The sequence below is a fragment of the Leucoraja erinacea genome, chromosome 4 (genome assembly GCF_028641065.1).
Source record: "Leucoraja erinacea ecotype New England chromosome 4, Leri_hhj_1, whole genome shotgun sequence".
NCBI classification, from domain to species: domain Eukaryota; kingdom Metazoa; phylum Chordata; class Chondrichthyes; order Rajiformes; family Rajidae; genus Leucoraja; species Leucoraja erinaceus.
The window spans coordinates 14,764,477-14,783,782 of NC_073380.1; the positions used below are offsets into that span (position 1 = coordinate 14,764,477).

The 19,306-nt window shown below is 42.3% G+C and overlaps 1 protein-coding gene across 1 annotated transcript in view; it reads left to right on the forward strand.

Annotated features, from left to right (window-relative positions):
- mib1 (MIB E3 ubiquitin protein ligase 1) overlaps nt 1-19,306 on the forward strand; it is a 127,200-nt gene that overhangs the window by 45,874 nt on the left and 62,020 nt on the right. The window contains exons 6-11 of the mRNA XM_055633435.1: nt 1,262-1,466; nt 1,577-1,760; nt 4,285-4,429; nt 7,279-7,412; nt 8,050-8,157; nt 17,736-17,933. Of these exons, the coding sequence (XP_055489410.1) occupies nt 1,262-1,466; nt 1,577-1,760; nt 4,285-4,429; nt 7,279-7,412; nt 8,050-8,157; nt 17,736-17,933 (974 nt within the window). The remainder of the gene's footprint in view (nt 1-1,261; nt 1,467-1,576; nt 1,761-4,284; nt 4,430-7,278; nt 7,413-8,049; nt 8,158-17,735; nt 17,934-19,306) is intronic.

Consider the following 19,306-nt stretch of genomic DNA (forward strand, 5'->3'; position numbering starts at 1 on the left):
GAATGGGTCCTTTTCAGAATGGCAGGCAGTGGCGAGTAGAGTGCTGCAAGGCTCGGTGTTGGGGCCGCAACTGTTTACCATATATATGAATGATTTGGAAGAGGGAATTAGGAGCAACACTAGCAAGTTTCGAAGGGCCTCATCCTGCTCGAAAGACTCGAAGGGCCGAATGGCCTCCTCCTGCACCTATTATCTATGTTTCTATGAATTGCACTACTGATGTGAAAATAACGCCTGTTGCATAATTGCCAACCACTTTGCTCCCTAACATTTTTTTGTGTCCAGTGCTTATGGGTTTCCTCACAAGCTCTATGGTTTGATCGAATTTCTATCTTGAAAGATTTTACAATACTGATTAAATGAATGCAGTTGCATGAGTATTATAGGCTGGATGGAGCAATATTTTGAGGAGTGGAAATTATTAAGAATTTTGACCACTAGGTGGCAGCATTGATGCACACTTGTGACCATTTTCTGACAAAATTAATTTAGTTGTACATGAGGATAATTGTCTGGAATTTTCAATGAGCACAGGTTGCTATCAGGACACTGTTAACAGTGGAGTAAGTCCATCGACTTGTTGTATGTTGATGTGCTGTTAATCGTGCATTTCCAGATTTGTGTTGGTAGTTTGCTGATCTTTGGCACAATGCGTTATTTTGTAGCTTTCCGGAACAAAATATTCAACAATCAATTTACGTGTCATGAACTTTGACTATTTAAATAGCTTCTCTTATTTGTTAAATTTGTATTCCTTGTACAAATAAGGCGCAGAGTTTTCTTTATAATAAACTGAGTAATAATATGGTTGATGAGATACATTGGGGTCAAAAAAAGTTTTAAACGTGGTCAAATTACCTTATTTGAGATCATTATTTAAGATCAATAATTAAAATGAATTTTGTAATTTCAGCTTGTGCATATCCTAATTTTTATTTAACTATGAAATGTTCAATATATTAATTAAACTTGTGACTTTTTGATTCCCGGTTTACCAGGAAAGTGTTTTTCAGCGTGATTGGCCACTATGTTAATTTTGCAACATCAAATGTGCTGTATACCAGATACATGTAGCTTACACGAGAATCAAGTTTAACACCAAGGGCAAAATGTCCCTTTGAGATTGCTAGATTTTTTTTCCAGATGCATGTCATGAATTATTTTGCTGCTGATTGCCAAATCCAGGCCATTGTTTTATGAAGGGTTTTATTTCAAGATAATGGAATGATAGTTTCTGATTTATTTTTATTTTTGTCACTAGGTGAACAAAATGGGAGCCGGAATCCTGGTGGCCTGCAGATTAGTGATCTTGTCAATATTGATCTGGATTTAGAAATTGTTCAGTCATTACAGCATGGGCACGGAGGTTGGACTGATGGCATGTTTGAGACATTAACTACCACTGGCACAGTCTGTGGCATTGATGAAGACCATGACATTGTTGTTCAGTATCCAAGTGGGAACAGGTATGTACGAAAAAGAGAAATCCCATTGACTTTATGTATGTAAGAAATGAGACTTCAGTTCATGCCGCATTGGTTCTTAAAGTTGGTCTTTATTATTTTTTTGGCTGAAGGTGGACATTCAATCCTGCAGTTCTGACCAAGGCTAACATGGTTAGAAGTGGAGATGTGGCACAGGGAGCGGAAGGTGGATCATCACCATTTAATGTTGGCGATCTGGTTCAAATCTGTTATGATTTGGAACGAATCAAACTTCTGCAGCGAGGTCATGGAGAATGGGCTGAAGCTATGCTTCCTGTGAGTAAAAGTTCTTGTGTCTTTAAAGTAGTTTAACAATGTATTTTAGGGACAGGTTTAGATTTTTTTGGATGCTAAACTTTGGTGGCTTTAAATTGTTTATGAAGTGCAGAGGGAATCCTTGAGGAGGGGGGATAAAAATGATTTTGGCAAATGCAAAAATGAATATTTGTTCATGCCAGAAATGTGCAATAAAAACAAAATTAGCAACAGATAGGTGACATGAGTGAGGAGATGCAAAACACTTAATGTTGCAGGTTGATGACCATTTATGTGATTAAACAGACCATAGTTCTGTTGGAAGATTAACAAAAAATAAACTGCTGGGAAAATTCAGGAGGTTAGACAGGATCTGTGGAGGGAACGAGGATGTATCAATGGTTTGGGTCGAGACCCTGCATAAGTTGAGGGGAAGGGGAGGGGGAGGTGGAGAAGAAAGATAGTCAATATATTCAGCGTTCATACTATTTGTTTTTTAAGCTACCATAGTGGAATATGAGGTATATTTCTAGTTTTGTCTTTTGTCCTGACTGTGGCAGAGCACAGACAGGTAGATATAGGGATTTGGAGTTTAAATTACATTTTCGAGGTTGTCTCCTAGTGTACCCTTGATTATGTTGATGTCGAGAAGGCCACTTTGCAAACATGGACTATAGGCGGAGGTGCATGTGAATCTCTGCCTCGCCTGGAAGGATTGTTGCGGAGGAAAGTTCCAGGGTTTGAGAAGGAGTGGCAGGGAAGTGATGAGCACACCATGGAATCGCCGAGGGTGTCCCTGTGGGAAGGAAAAGGGGGGCAGAGGGAAAAAGTGGCGTGTGACCTGATCTTGTTGGAATTGGCGAAAAAAGGCGCAGGATGATATGCTGGATGCAGACACTAATGGGGATCAAGGGAACTCTATCTCGGTTCTGATTGGGAAGAGGGGAGTGAGAACTGATCTGTAGGAAATAAAGGAAATTTGTGTGAAAGGTCCAACCATGGTAGAGCAGAAAACACATTTCCAGAAGGAGAACATTTAGCAAGCCCAATAGCAGCAAACCTCCCTTTGAGAAAGGATGAAATGGAGAAACTAAGAAAAAGAGACGGTTTACTTACAGGAGAGTGACAAGAAGAAGGCGCCTTCAAAGTAGCTGTGGGAGTCAGTGGATTTATCACAGCTATCAGGATGCATCGCAATTTGATTTGCCAACAGTTCTCAAGGGCGTTGTTGATAGACAATAGGTGCAGGAGTAGGCCATTCGGCCCTTCGAGCCAGCACTGCCATTCAACGTGATCATGGCTGATCATCCCCAATCAGTACCCCGTTCCTGCCTCCTCCCCATATCCCCTGACTCCGTTATCTTTAAGAGCCCTATCTAGCTCTCTCTTAAAAGTATCCAGAGAACCGGCCTCCACCGCCTCTGAGGCAGAGAATTCCACAGACTGCACAACTATTTATATCCATGCTATTCCATCTTCTCCCCTGTTTTGCAAGCAGGTAAGCAGGTGATAGCTCAAACGGGCGTGCAATCAGATTCAGGAACAGCTTCCCACTGTTATTAGACAATTGGACAGCATCCTCTTAAGTTAAGGTTGCAGCCCCAATCTCCTAAATTATCCCTTTTTACCTCAGATTTTTTTTAATCTGCACGTTCTCTGTATCTGTAATGCTATAACAATTAATACTATATTTTGCACCATGGTTTTTTTTTTTCACTACCTGTTATACCTGTGCAGTGGTTTGATTGCACTCGTGTATAATATGATTTGGCTGGATGGCACGCCATCAAAGTTTTTCACCGTATCCCAGTACGTGTCAATAATAAACCAATATCAGTGGAGTAAATATTGATAATTTGTCTCCCGAGTTGGAAAAGGAAGAGAAGTGTCAAAGATATTTGAACTTGAGGATAGCGTGGAAGTTGGTGATAAAGGTCGTAAAATTTGTGAGTTTCACGTGACTGCAAGACACAGCATCAATGCAGTCGTCAGTTTAGCGAAGAAAGAGTCGGGAGGGAAGGGCGATGTCAGAGTAGGTTTAAAACGAGAACCGTTCCAGGCAGCCAACAAAGAGACAGGAGTGATGAGTTTCCATCATTTAATCTGCAGAAAGTGGGAAGAAATTAAAATGAAGTTGTTGAGGGTGATCTTTTACCTTTGAAATGTTACATCTTTAGAGTCTCCTCAGTTGCTGGCTAACCTGCTGAGTATTCCAAGCTTTTTCTGTCTTTATTGCATTATTTTCGTACTGGTGTGGGTTTATTATTTATTATTATTATTATATGTACTGAGACACAGTGAAAAGCATTGTTTTATGTGCTTTCGAGGCAGATCATACCATACAGGTCGTGCAGTGGTTCATCCTTGACTTCCAGTTAGGGATCATGTTTGGAATGATAAAGCATACTTTATCCAATATTTTGTCAAAGTGGAATGTGATTAAATTTCCAATGTCTCGGGTAACGCGTGTCATCGATCCACCTTTGACGGTCCCAGCAATTGCGGGACATGTTATGTATTTTTTGTTGTTTTTGTTTTAATGCAGACTTTGGGGAAAGTTGGGCGTGTGCAGCAGATTTACTCTGACAGTGATCTGAAAGTAGAAGTATGTGGGACATCTTGGACGTACAACCCTGCTGCTGTTACTAAAGTAGCATCGGCTGGATCTGCTGTGAGCAATGCTTCTGGTGGTATGTATAAGCTTCAGAACAAATGGTATTAATTTGTATCTCTTGTTCCATGTTACTTTTTTGCATTTTGTTCACTCCCTTTCAGCCAAGATTACAAGTTGATACCTCAATTAGCATACTTCACAAGTAATCATAAAGTCCATTGTGGAACATAGTGTGGAAATAGCAGGAAAGTCTTGCTGCAGCTTCATGCAGCATGTTTAGGCCACAACTTAAATACTATGTGCCGTTTTTATGACCACACCATAGGAAGGATGTGATTGTGTGGGGAGGGTGCAGATGAGATTCACCAGATGTTTTCTGTGATGGAATTGTTACATTTTAAGGAGAGACAGGATAGGTTTGGTTTCTTTTTCTTTGAAAAGAGGAGGTGAAGGAGGAACATGTTGAGGTATGGTTTTAAGGTGAGCATTGCTTTGGAGTGGATCTGAGATGTTTGAAGTTTGCAGATTAGGCATCATCTGTGGAAAAATAAATTGAGATTGTTTCAAGCCAAAGGCTCCATGTTTTGACTGATTCCAGCATTTTCTGTTTTTATTCTGTTTAAAGGGCAGTCAAGTTGATCTGTTAAGGAAGAACAGGAGTAATGACTGAATTATTTTAAGGAAGTGAAACGAGGTTCTAACATAAAAATGAAGAATGCTGCATCTACTTGATAGCTCTGCAATGAGTAAAAAAAAATATTTCATATCAATTACATTTTGGGTACAAGGAATCTAAAACTCATCCCATCATGTTAGGTCTGCAAAATAATTAGTCAACAGTTAAAGTTTAATGTAGGATTATGATCATCCACATAATTTAGAACACATACAGCACAAGGTAGTAGCAAGAGTAGACCTCCTTGCCTCTCAAGTCTACATTTCAGTGGTATCATGGCTTATCTGTCTGGCCTCAACACCTCTTCTGTGCCAGTTCCCATACCGTCAACTCCCTGATTTTACAACATTTATCTATCTCTGCCTTCAATATATCTAATGATCTGGTCTTCATCCTCGGTGCAAAGAATTTCAAAGATTTGCTTCTCTCTGAGAGAAGACATTTCTATACACCTCAGTTTTAAGGGACTGGCCTGATTTTATTAATGTCCCTTGTGACTTTCCCAGTGAAAATATCTGAAAATATTTCAACCTCTACCCTGTCATGGCCTCTTCGGATCTTGTATGTTTGAAAAAATGTGCCCGTCTCTTCCTAACTCCAAGAAATTCAGACCCCAAGCCCTCCAACCTCTCTTGATAGGGCAAATCCCCTCATTCCAGGAATGAGGACTGCCTCCAATAATGCTAAATTCATTTTTTAAGTAAGGGTACCAGAACTCTGTACAATATTCTAGGTGTGGCCTCAATGCCTTTAGGGCTGTAACAAAACCTCCTAGTTCTTAAATTCGATCCGCTTTCAGTGTTAAGATAAACATGCCATGTATTTTAACAACTTGATGCTCTCCTAACTTGCCATTCATGCACTAGAACACCTAGTGAGAGAGTCAAGATGCGAGTGGATCCTCTACTTCCTCTTCAACAGACCAGTCGATACGAATTGGCAACACTTCCCCCTAAACAACCAGAAACACAGGAGCACCTGAGGACTGTTTGCTCTGCCTCATTCCATACCCATGCCTAAGGAGTCGGACACTGCTCCAATTCCATTTTTAAATTCACCGACGGTACCAAAGTTGTTGGACGAATTACGGGTAATGATGAGCTGGAGTATAGAAGGGAGATGGACACAAAAAGCTGGAGTAACCCAGCAGGCCAGGCAACATCTCTGGAGAAAAGGAATAGGCGATGTTTCGTGTCAAAATCCCTTTAGACTGAGAGTCGGGGAAAGGGAAACAAGAAATGGACTATGATATGGAGAGCTATAGAACAAATGAATGAATGAAAGATATGCAAAAAGGTAACAATGTTCAAGGAAACAGCCCATTGTTGGCCGTTGGCTACGTGACAACGACAATTATATAGACAACTATATAGACAATGAAACTCAACAGGACGGTGAAACTAGTACGATGACTAGGGTGGGTGAGGAGCGGAGAGAGAGGGGAAGCAAGGATTTCTTGAAGTTAGAGAAATCAATATTTGTACTGCTGGGTTGTAAGCTGCCCAAGCGAAATATGAGGTGCTTGCTGTTCCTCCAATTTGCGTTTGCGCCCATAGTAAAGATAATGGAACAAGGGTCAGGAAAATGGAAGTCAATAAACAGACGGTGAGGTATTTTTGACATAGGTCGGGAGCAATTGGACCGGGGGGGGTACGGGGAGATTGGGGGAGGGGTGGTTAGTGGAGGAGATCACGAGTTATCGGGATGCTCCTGGCCTAGAGAAATTTTGTTACAAGAAAGGTTGTTTGGGTTTGAGATCCCTTTTATCTTTTGGAATAGATGAGGCTGAGTTGTATACAAGTTTGAGAAACCTCGACAGATGAGCTTCCTGCCTGACTGGGCATTGGAAGCAGAAGGCTTGAAGTACCTAGATGGGTACTTGATGTGTCATTGCCTACATATCTACAGGTGGAGAGCTGGAAGATCACATTACTTTCAATTCCATTGTTGTCTGTTTCCCAACCTACACTGGTTTACTGTCTTTGATTGCTGACTTCCAGTGTGATGGATGTTCTCATTCAGTCTCTATTCTACATTTGACTGGTAACTCCTCACAATTTATTACCAGTCTTGGCCCTTGAACAACATGTTTCCTTTATCTGTTGCGTCATCATCATCCAAGCTGCTGATTTATCAACTCTTGAACTATATCAAGAGAAAGTGAACAAGTTAAGTGAAATTGACAAGTTTGATTAGATTGGTTTAATGCTGTGATTCATTATTTTATTCACAATATTTTGTATCATCAGAGCGTTTGTCGCAACTATTGAAAAAACTATTTGAAACACAAGAATCGGGAGACATCAATGAAGAACTTGTTAAAGCTGCAGCCAATGGTGATGTTGTAAAAGTGGAAGAAATAATGGCACGGCCAGATGTTGATGTGAGTGTTTACCGTACATGTATTCCTGCCAGCATACCAGTGTATTTTTGTTGAAATTAAAACGGGGAAAAAAAATTATATAATGTGCTGACAAGTTAGTAATCTGAACGGCTCTGCTTTTGTACATTTTCAGATTTTTATTATTTGCTTCTAGGTTATTAAATACAGCAATTACAGTTCTCTGATATAATCTTGGATTGTTGCATGGACAGGTTTCTGAGTGGGGCATTTGACCATGACCCCACTGGTGACTGATGTGACTTGTTGATAAAATGCAGTTATTTTATTGGCAAGTTTAATACTGTCAAGCTTACAAAGACTGGTAATAAAACAAATGACTGTTTGAAGGACATTACTGGCATAGAATGAGTATATTGACCATGTTAAAATTCCTCTTTGGAATATTTTATAAAATACTAATTTTGTACTATCCAGAAATAACTTTACATGGAATGGATTTCTCAATTTCAAGTTTTCAACAGTTAGTTCAGCTGCTCCTTTCAGAACGATATATTTCTCAGTGTGATTTGTGTTGAAAACGTTGCCAAGATAAAAGTGTTAATTTAGACTATTAATGGAACAGTGTTTATTGACTTGAATGATGGATAATTATTGTTTTATTTTCTCATTCTTGCAGGTGAATGGTCAGTGTGCGGGACACACTGCAATGCAGGCAGCTAGCCAGAATGGACATGTGGATGTTCTGAAGCTTCTCCTCAAACACAGTGTTGACTTGGAAGTTGAGGTAAGTTTATTTGGATGATATAAATATTCTCGTATATAAAAAATATTGTATATCTTTATTGTCATTTCCTGAGTATTCGCATACCCAGAGGAAACAAAAAAACGTTGCTCAACCAGTGTCCATTCAGTGTGCATTAAAAATAAATAGAAATAAAAAATACATGTATCATGAACAAATTTAACACTCTACTAAACATTCAACAGACGTTCCGATCGGCAGCGGCACAACAGTGGCTCTGCTGCAGTGTGTCCAGGTTGGGGGTTTGTGCGCGAAACTTGGCAGGGGGCAAAGTCCATTTAGCAGTCTTATAGCCTGTGGGAAGAAGCTGAGGAGCATCCTGCTGGTTTTGCAGCTAATGCTCCTGTACCTCTTCCCAGATGGCAGGATGGAGAAAATGTCATGCGATGGGTGGTAGGGGTCTTTGATGATGGGGATGGCTCTGCTGATACATCTCTCCTGCATATGTCCTGTATATATATTGTATTCTAGCAAGGACCAGAAAGTTTGTTCCAGAATTTAACTGCTGTGTGGTGGATGGATACTGGTGGTACAGGATATTGGTTCCTTGCTCGAAAAATTCTGACATGAGCCCAAAAAAATCAATGGAGACGCAAGGAATTGCAGATGCTGGAATCTTGAACAAATCATGGCGGAAGAACTCAGCAGGTCAGGCAATGTCTGCAGAGGGAATGGATAGACAATGTTTTGGGTTGGGACTTTTTTTAGTATGAAGAGGTGGTGGGGAGAAAGCTGCACAAATGAGATTGGGGAGAGCCACTAGGAGGGTCCTAGGGGAGTGGTGTAGAACAGAGGGATCCAGGAGTGCAGGCACATAGTTCCTGAAAATAGTGTCACAGGTAGGTAGGGTGGTCAATAAGACTTTCAGAACATTGGCCTTCACCAGTCAGAGTACTGAGTAGCGAAGTTGGGGTGCTATTGTTACAGTTGTACAACACGTTAGTGAGGCTGCATTTGGAGTATTGTGTCAGTTTTGATTACCCCTCTATAGGAAGGATGTTGTTAAGCAGACAAGATTTATGTGGCTGTTTGCAGGAATTGAGGGCCAGAACTATAGGGAGAGGTTGAGCAGGCTAGGACTTTATTCCTTGAAACGCAGGAGGATGAGGAGTGATCTTGCAGAGGTATATAAAATCAAGAGGTTAATAGTTAGGGTGAATGCATAAAGTCTTTTATGCAGAGTAGAGGAATCAAGCACCAGATGATATATGTTTCAGGTAAATTGGCGAAGATTTAATAGTGGTGGAATGTTCTTTTTCAGATAGCAGGCCTATGACTAGTGGTATGCCTCAGGGATCTATGCAAGGCCCACTGCTGTTTGCCATCGATATTAACCGTTTGGATGAGAATGTACAAGGCATTAGTAGTAAACTGACAGATGGTAGTAAAATCGTTAGTATAGTAAACGGTGCAGATGGCTATCAAAAATTACAACGCGATCTTGATCGTCCAGGCTAAGGAATAGCTCCTGGAGTTCAATTCGGATAATATAATAATATGATCTGATCTTGAGAATATCACATTTTTGAATTTTGTAGGCAATCTGGGTGTTTATTGCTATTTCCGTCACAACGGTCAATTTTGTAATTGACTAATTATATGCTTTAATTTCAGGTCATCCAAGTAAGATGTTTTATATTCGTTTCAGAATGCATCAATCTATAATAACTGAAATTTTCATTCAGCTCTCTTTATTTTTAAGAAAGTTATGGGCTTTTGACTGTCCTCGATCACAGCTTTTGTGTTAAGTCAATGGAAAAGCAATAGGGAACAAGATGCTAATTTCCGAGTATGAAAATGGCCATAACTTTTTTAATACTGAAGATATGAAAGTGAATTAGGTGTCAAATTAAATTTCTTTTTATGCTTTATCTGATGGGATAAATTGCAGACTTGTACACTATGTATGGTACGCCACTAGGGCATGGAGCAGAGGCTGAGAGTGCCGCCTTGATGACCTCCTTCAGACTCGGCTCCCTCAGATTGAACTCTGTTGTGGGGAGGGGCTGGGCTGATGAGAGCTTTGTTGGGTTCGAGCTCCTGTTCCCTCATTGGATCGCTCGGGGTGTCATGGAGGAAGCGATTTACTTCACCTGTCGAGCACATGAGGCGGCCACTGCGCTTGTCCCCAAGTAATCGCCTGGTAAAGACAAAGGGATTGGAAATGAACGCAGCTTGCTTCCTAGCTCTCTCTCTCTCTTCCTCTTCTCCTATGCCACTCTGCTCTGTGGAGGGTCATAAGCCTTTTCCTTAGGGTGTTTCATAGGTCGGCCAAAGCTTGCTTCTTCTCCTCGGTAGATGTCTTGTAGTGGTTTTTGAGGGTTCGAAGCTCCAGCCGCAGTTGGTGTGTTTTGGTGGCCCTGCGGTTCATGGTGTAGGTGGTGGGCTTGGTGATACCTTTCTCGCGATGGCCAAATCTTGCAGGCATAACTGACTATGATGGCAGTCATTGTTTGGAGTTGGCGATCATCTCCTTTGGCTGTGGCTTGAATGATGTTGGTCACGTCTTTGTCAAACTTTAGCCATTCATTCCGGTTGCTATCTGGGGTAACTCAATCTGTTGCTGTGGAACTACTCTGCAGGGGTTGGGAGACTCTAGTTGCGTGGAGGGACTGGGCTCTGTGGGGTGAGTCCTGGCCGGGCTCCTCCTGCGTCTCACCAGGTTCAAGGCCTGTTCGCTGCACCTCTTTCTGCTTCTCCGAGCATTTCATTCTTGCCTGATGGATTTTTAGGCCACGGTGGTTCTTACATAGCTTTCCGCGAATGTATCTTATACTCGTAGTCAGGTCGTTTGCGTGGGTCGTCCGTCCTATTGGAGATCTCATCCTCCTCTCGGGATCTCCTGGGGATATTTTTCATTAGGCCTTTCTGTAGCGATTGATGGGTGTCTTTCTTACGAAAGACATAGACGGGTGCTCACCGAGCCTGTCCTGGGTGCTGTCTTTCCCTGCCGTCAGCTGTCTCTCCAGTAGATAGGTTGGTGAATAAGTTCGCTGGTTACACCAAAATTGGAGAAATTGCAGACTGAGGAATGCTGTCAGAAGATGCAACGGGATATTGATCAGCTGCAGAAATGGGCAGAGAAATGGCAGACAGGGAGTTTAACCTGATTGGGAGGTTGATTGTAAGGAGAATTTATGCAGTTAATGGCAAGACCCTAAACAGCATTGAAATGCAAAATGATCTGGGAATTGCTCACCTGTTAACTTAACATCAATAGTACGGAAAAAGCTGGAATCGACCATGAAGGATATAATTACAAAATACTGTAATAACATGCTTGAGCATGGGAATCAAGAGATTAGGGATAGTGCAGAATAATAGCATGAAGCTGAAAGGTGTCATTGTGGCTTGGAGATCAGTCACCAGTGGTGCTCTGCAGCTATCAGTGAGGGGATCTCTTGTTTGTGATGTATATAAATGTTTTTTGATGAAAATGTGGATGGATTGGTTAATAAATTTGTAGATGACACAAATTGCTGGAGTTGTGGACAATGAAAAAGGCTATCAGAGAAAACTGATCAGTTGCAGATTTGGATGAAGAAGAAAGAGGCAGATCAAGTTTAATCTAGACAAATGTGAGTTGTTGCACTTTGGGAATGTACAGACACTCTCCAACATATGTAAAGGTTTTGATCCGTAAAATATGGATCGGGACCCTTTTTCAGACTAATTCAGTCTGCTGAGTTACTCCAGCACTCCAGAACCATCCAGTTGGTGTGGTTCACATTGTACCCCCTGGCCCACAGTGTTTTTTCTACCCTTGTTGTTAAAATGCAAATTATGTGACAACAGCACAACACAGAACAGGTCCTTTGGCCCACAATGTCTGTGCCGAACGTGATGCTTCGACCATCATTTATTTACCTGCACATAACCCATATGCTACATTCCCTGTGTAGGAAAGAACTGCAGATGCTGGTTTAAATCGGAGGTAGACACAAAATGCTGGAGTGACAGCGGGACAGGCAGCATCTCTGGAGAGAAGGAATGGGTGACGATTTGGGTTGAGACCCTTCTTCAAACAGAAGAAGGGTCTCGACTCAAAACGTCACCCATTCCTTCTCTCCAGAGATGCTGTCTGTCTCACTGAGTTACACCAGCATTTTGTGTCTACCTTTAATACATTCCCTACATATGCATGTGCCTATCCAAAAGTCTTGTAAATCTCACAAACGTTTCTGCATCAACCACCACCCCCAGCACTCGCCTCCCGCTTTGTATAAAGCAATACCCTGCACATCCTCTTTAAACTTTGCCCGTCTCAACTTAAAGCCATGCCCTCTAGTATTTGATTTTTCATCCTGCTAAACTATTCAGACTGTCTACCCTATCAATGTTTCTCATAATTTCTCTTACTTTTATCGGGTCTTCTTGCAACCTCCGATGTTCCAGAGAAAACAATTCAAGTTTGACCAACCTCTCTGTGTAGCTAATACCCCCTAATGCGGCATAATTCTGGTAAACCTCAGCTATATACTTTCCAAAGCCTCCGCATCCTATAATGGGGCAACTGGAAGTGGACACATGGCTCCATTTGCAGCTTCACCATTTAATAAAACTGCATCATAACTTCCTGGTTCTTGTACTCAATATCCTGACCTATGAAAGCAAACATACCATATGCCGTCTTTAACACTATCTACCAGTGTTGCCACTTTCAGGGAGTTATGGACTAAGACCCCATATCTCCCTCTACATAAATGCTGTTAAGGGTCATTCTATGAATTGTATATCCGGTATATCCCATCAGGTCCTGGGGGATTTATCCACCTTAATGTTTTCAATAGTCCAAAAACCACCCCCTCCGTAATCTCATACTGTCCTTGCATATTAATTTTGTTCACATTGATTTCGCTGTACTCCATGTCCTACACCTTGGTGAATACAGATGCAAAGTATTTGTTTAGTACCTCACCTACCTCCAGACTCCAAACAAATTCCCTACTTTATCCTTCTCCCTCATTATCCTCTAGTTTTATCCTCTCAATATAAAAAAACTTTGGGAGTTTCTTTAATCTTGTCACAGTTTCTTTAATCCTGTCACAGCAACTCGCTGACCAAGTAATGAGGGTAGCAAGTGACTTCCCTACTCCATGGTCATTGTTTTGGGGGACTTTAACAAAGCTAACCTTAGCCATGACCTTCCAAAGTACAAACTTCATGTAACCTGCCCCACCAGAGGGGAGAGAACATTTAACCACTGTTACACGTCAATCAAGAACGCATATCGCTCATTTCCCCGGGTGGGTCTGGGTCTCTCTGATCATTGTCTGGTTCACCTTATTCCGACCTACAGGCAGAAACTAAAATCTGCTAAGCCTGTGGTCAGAACAATGAAAAGGTGGACAAGCGAGGACATTGAGAACCTACAATCCTGCTTTGACTGCACGGATTGGAATGTGTTCAGGGAAGCGACCACAAGCCTCGATGAGTATACAGACACTGTATCATCATATGTCGGCTTTTGTGAGGACAGTTGCATTCCAACTAGGACCCGGACCTGTTTCAACAACAACAAGCCCTGGTTTACTGCAGAACTCAGATACCTCCGACAGTCTAAAGAGGAAGCCTACAGGGAACATAGAAAATAGGTGCAGGTGGAGGCCATTCGGTCCTTTGAGCCAGCACCGCCATTCATTGTGATCATGGCTGATCGTCCCCTATCAATAACCCGTGCCTGCCTTCTCCCTATATCCCTTGACTCCACTAGCCCCATGTTTCTTAAACCCATCCAGTGATTTGGCCTCCAATGCCCTCTGTGGCAGGGAATTCCATAAATTCACAACTCTCTGGGAGACAAAGTTTTTTCGCACCTCAGTCTTAAATTACCTCCCCTTTATCCTAAGACTGTGGCCCCTGGTTCTGAACTCGCCCAACATTGGGAACATTTTTCCTGCATCGAGCGGGGATGCAGACCTCTACATGCAGGCCAAGTGCAAGCTGAGAAGAGGAATCAGAGCTGCCAAGGAGAGGTACTCTGAGAAGTTGAGGAGCACGTTCTCAGCTAGTGAAGCTTCTTCAGTTTGGAAGGGCTTGCAAGAAATCACCAGCTACAAGAGGAAAGCCCCCCGCTCTTTGGACAATCGTCAGCTGACCAACGACGCTACTCGCAGCTCTGTGCCGAACAACTGGCACCGGTCTACATAGACATTTTCAACCAGTCCCTGCAAACCTGTACTATCACTGCCTGCTTGAAAGTCTCCACTATTGTCCCTGTACCCCAAAAGGCAAGGATTACTGGTCTTAATGTCTACAGGCCTGTCGTACTGTAGTCATGAAGACCTTTGCAAGGCTTGTGCTGGACAAGCTGAAAAATATCACAAACTGGACCCTCTGCAGTTTGCATATCGGGCCTATAGATCCGTGGATGACGCAGTTCATCCTCCAGCACCTAGACCACCAGGGAACCTATGCGAGGATTTTGTGTGTTGATTTTAGCTCTGCATTCAACACCATTGTGCCAGAGCTACTACACTCCAAACCTTCTGAGTTTACTGTTCCTGTACCCCTCTGTCGGTGGATCACCAGCTTCCTGACAGACAGGAAGCAGCATGTGAGGCTGGGAAAGCACATCTCGGACCCACAAACCCTCAGCATAGGAGCACCGCAAGGCTGCGTACTCTCCCCTCTCTTCTACTCTCTCTACACCAATGACTGCTCCTCCACTGACTCCTCTGTCAAGCTTCTCAAGTTTGCGGACAACAGCACCCTGATTGGACTGATCCAGGATGGGGAGAAATCTGCCTACACACAGGAAGTGTCACAGCTGGCGTCCTGGTGCCATCGCAAAAACCTGGAGCTCAATGCTCTTAAGAAAGTGGAATTGGTTGTAGACTTTAGGAGAGCTCCCCCTCCCATCACCATCGTCAACAGTCACATCTGTGGAGTCTTTTAAGTTCCTGGGAACCATCATCTTCAAGGACCTTAAGTGGGGGGCGGGGCTACCATCAACTCCACAGTCAAAAAGGCACAACAGAGGAAGCACAATCTGCCACGGGCAATGATGGTCCAATTCTATACTGCCATCGTAGAGTCTGTCCTCACCTAAACCATCATGGTTTGGTTTGGCTCAGCCACCAAGCACGACATCCTGAGGCTGCAGCGAATCGTCCGATCAGCTGAGAAGGTTATTGGCTGCAACCTTCCCTCCATTGACGAACTGTACACTGCAAGGGCCAGGAAGCGAGCGGGCAAGATCATCTCTGACCCCTCTCACTTCCCTCTGGAAGGCGATTCCGGACTGTCAAAGCTGCCACAGCCAGACATAAACAGCTTTTTTCCACGAGTAGTAGCTCAATAACCAAAAGTCTGTAGCCTCCTTTTGCTCGGGTATTTTATTTAATTCACATGTTTAATCAATAATGTTTTATTATTCATGTTTAATGTTTTATGTATCATTCTTAACTGTCACCACGTTGTCACCGGGGGGCGGAGCACCAAGGCAAATTCCTTGTATGTGAATACTTGGCCAATAAACTTATTCATTCCAACGTGTTTCACAGATGAGGTGGTATGCTTTGGACCTTGGGCAGTTACTTCCCTCCTCCATACTTTGCTCTTGCCATCACTCTGAAATGAGTCAATCTTCATCTCACCTGTCCACAAGACCTTTTTCCAGAACTGGGGTTGCTCTTTTAAGTACTTCTTGGCAAATTGTAACCTGGCCATCCTATTTTTGTAGCTAACCAGTGGTTTGCATCTTGTAGTGTGGCCTCTGTATTTCTGTTCATGAAGTCTTCCGCGGACTGTGGTCATTGACAAATCCACACCTGACTCCTGAAGAATGTTTCTGATCTGTCGGACTGGTGTTCGGGGATTTTTCTTTATTATAGAGAGAATTCTTCTGTCATCAGCTGTGGAGGTCTTCCTTGGCCTGTCAGTCCCTTTGCGATTAGTAAGCTCACCGGTGCTCACTTTCTTCTTAATGATGTTCCAAACAGTTGATTTTGGTAAACCTAAGCCGAACCTTAATTAAAGAGCTCTTTAATTAAGGAGGCAATTAAACATACCTGAGCAATTACAAACATCTGTGAAGCCATGTGTCCCAAACATTATGGTGCCCTGAAATGTGGTGACGATGTATGAACGCTGCTGTAATCTCTACTTGGTGAAACCAAAATGTATAAAAATGGCCTTTATTAAAATCTGACAATGTGCTCTTTAACCACATGTGATATTTAGACAATAGATGATAGGTGCTGGAGTAGGCCATTTGGCCCTTCGAGCCAGCACCGCCATTCAATGTGATCATGGCTGATCATACCCAATCAATACCCCATTCCTGCCTTCTCCCCATATCCCCTGACTGCTATTTTTAAGAGCCCTATCTAGCTCTCTCTTGGAAGCATCCAGAGAACCTGCCTCCACCACCCTCTGAGGCAGAGAATTCCACAGACTCACCACTCTCTGGGAGAAAAAGTGTTTCCTCGTCTCCGTTCTAAATGGCTTACTCCTTATTCTTAAACTGTGGCCCCTGGTTCTGGAACCCCCCCAACATCGGGAACATGTTTCCTGCCTCTAGCGTGTCCAAGCCTTTAACAATCTTATATGTTTCAATGAGATGCCCTCTCATCCTTCTAAACTCCAGAGTATACAAGCCCAGCCGCTCCATGTTCTCAGCATATGACAGTCCCATCATCCCGGGAATTAACCTTGTAAACCTACTCCCTCAATAGCAAGAATGTCGTTCCTCAAATTAGGGGACCAAAACTGCACACAATACTCCAGGTGTGGTCTCACTAGGGCTCTGTACAACTGCAAGAAGGACCTCTTAGGACCTATATTTGATTCCTCGTGTTATAAAGGCCAACATGCCATTCGCTTTCTTCACGGCCTGCTGTACCTGCATGCTTACTTTCATAGAGTGATGTACAAGGACCCCCAGATCCCCTTGTACATCCCCTTTTCCCAACTTGACGCCATTTAGATAGTATTGCAAATCTTAAATGTGGAGTACAGAGGCAAATAAATAAATGATGGGTCTTTGTCCCAAACATTATGGAGGGCACTGTGATGTTTGCCAGATTTGATCCATAATCTGTCTTGTGGAGATGATAATGTGCATCATTAATTACCCAATTATTTCCATACACACTTGAGCTTTCTGCAAATTTTCTTGTTTAATTCAAGCACATTGATAGTCTTTTAAAGAATACTTCATATACTTGTGTCTTCGGTTGAACCTTGAAAATAGAACAAATACAAAAAGAATAATAAACTTTTGGCTTAATTCATTTTTCTTTCTGTAAATGAAGGCATTGATTGTGATGTATTGGATGTATTGCAGAGATCTAGGTGCATGTTTATAATTTTTCATTTAACTTCCATTGAAAGCATACGTATCTATCCAGGAAAATCTTGAGAATATTTTTTATTTTAGTCAGTGTTTTGCAGATGACTAAGTGTTTCCTGTTGGAAGTGTTGGCAAATAATTCAGAAATGATTAAAATGTACTGTGATTGAAGAATGGTGTATTACCAAATTGTGTTATTAAAAAAAAATGTTTGCAATACAGTACATAACTTATTTGCAATATATATTTTTTATATCTATTAAAGGATAAAGATGGGGACCGAGCTGTTCACCACGCATCATTTGGGGATGAAGGAGCAGTTATTGATGTTTTACACAGAGGAGGAGCCGATCTAAATGCTCGGAATAAACGGAGACAGACTCCATTGCACATTGCTGTAAATAAAGGTCATTTGCAAGTTGTCAAGACTTTACTCGATCTTGGATGCCACCCAAGCCTCCAGGTAAGAATGCATTGTATTGCCTAAAGGGCCTTTCCCACATGTGTCCTTGGCACACAAATTACGCGACCTTGTGGTTGCGTTGAGTCGCAACGGTCCCGCGAAGGTCGGGCACGATTTCATGCGTACGCACAGCCGTCTGGAGCGCGTGATGTCATTTGAAAATGGATCCAAAGTTGGAGTAACTCAGCAGGACCGGCAGCATCTCTGGAGAGAAGCAATGGGTGACGTTTCGTGTCGAGACTCTTCTTCAGTCTGAAAAGAAGGGTCTTGACCCGAAACATCACCCATTGCTTCTCTCCAGAGATGCTGCTGGTCCCGCTGAGTTACTCCTGCATTTTGTGTCTATCTTCAATTTTCTTGGCCCTGCTCTGGGAGTAGAAGTTTGGGCGGATCCGGACCGCAACGGCCGTGAGCCCCAGGCCGAGTTCGGCGATCGTTTGCCTGCTTCTGCTGCTGTTGAAGGTGAGACGTTGCATCGCGCCAGGGTCTTGGGCCTGTCCCATTTTGGCCGTCAGTTCCGCGACAGGCCGTTGGCGCGCAAAGATTTTGTTCACTACAAACATTTTGGAGCCCCGCGTGATGTCGCGCACAACTACATACCCCCCTGCGCTTCTAAGTAGGACCGGCCCCGCGCGGCCATACGATGCCCGTGCGTCTCAACGCGACCACGAGGTCGTGTAATTTGCGTGCCAAGGACACGTAAGTGGGACAGGCCCTTAAGTGTTCAAATGGAAGTGTAAAAGATTTGCTGTGTACTATTTTTGGTTCACAACTCTTGGCATTTATTGTTGAGATAATACAGTTGGTCATTAATTCTAAAACTAATGTTGATTTTAAAGAAAATGAAATTCATTTTAAGTGAGTTTTTTTTTTTTACAAAAGCTCTAAATGTCATTAATTTAACATTCAAGTGGTAGTCTTTTAAAGAATACTACATATATTCGTGTCAATGGCTGAACCCTGATATAGAACATACATTTTGCAAAAGGGTAATAAACCGTATGTGGTGTAATGTGGCTAAAATAAAATGTCAATGATTGTGGCGAGTAATAGTATCGACAGGGTGAGAGATTAAAATTTAAATTCTGTATAAACATTGTTTAATCCTCATGCAGGGCTTAGACTTTTCCCATCTTTTTATATTGTAAGGAATTGTAAGTGTATTTAATTCACTTTACACACTTTTTAAGAATACCATTTTCTTTGTTTTTACTTCATTTTTCACTTCAAGCAATCTCAATTTAAATGTAATGTTCTTGGCAACTTTGGCAGTTTATTTCCTAGTTTTTAATCACCAAATATTTTTCATGATACTTTCAGAGAAACATCCTGTGATTTGTTGACAATTTGTTTTGAATTAGGTCATCATAAAA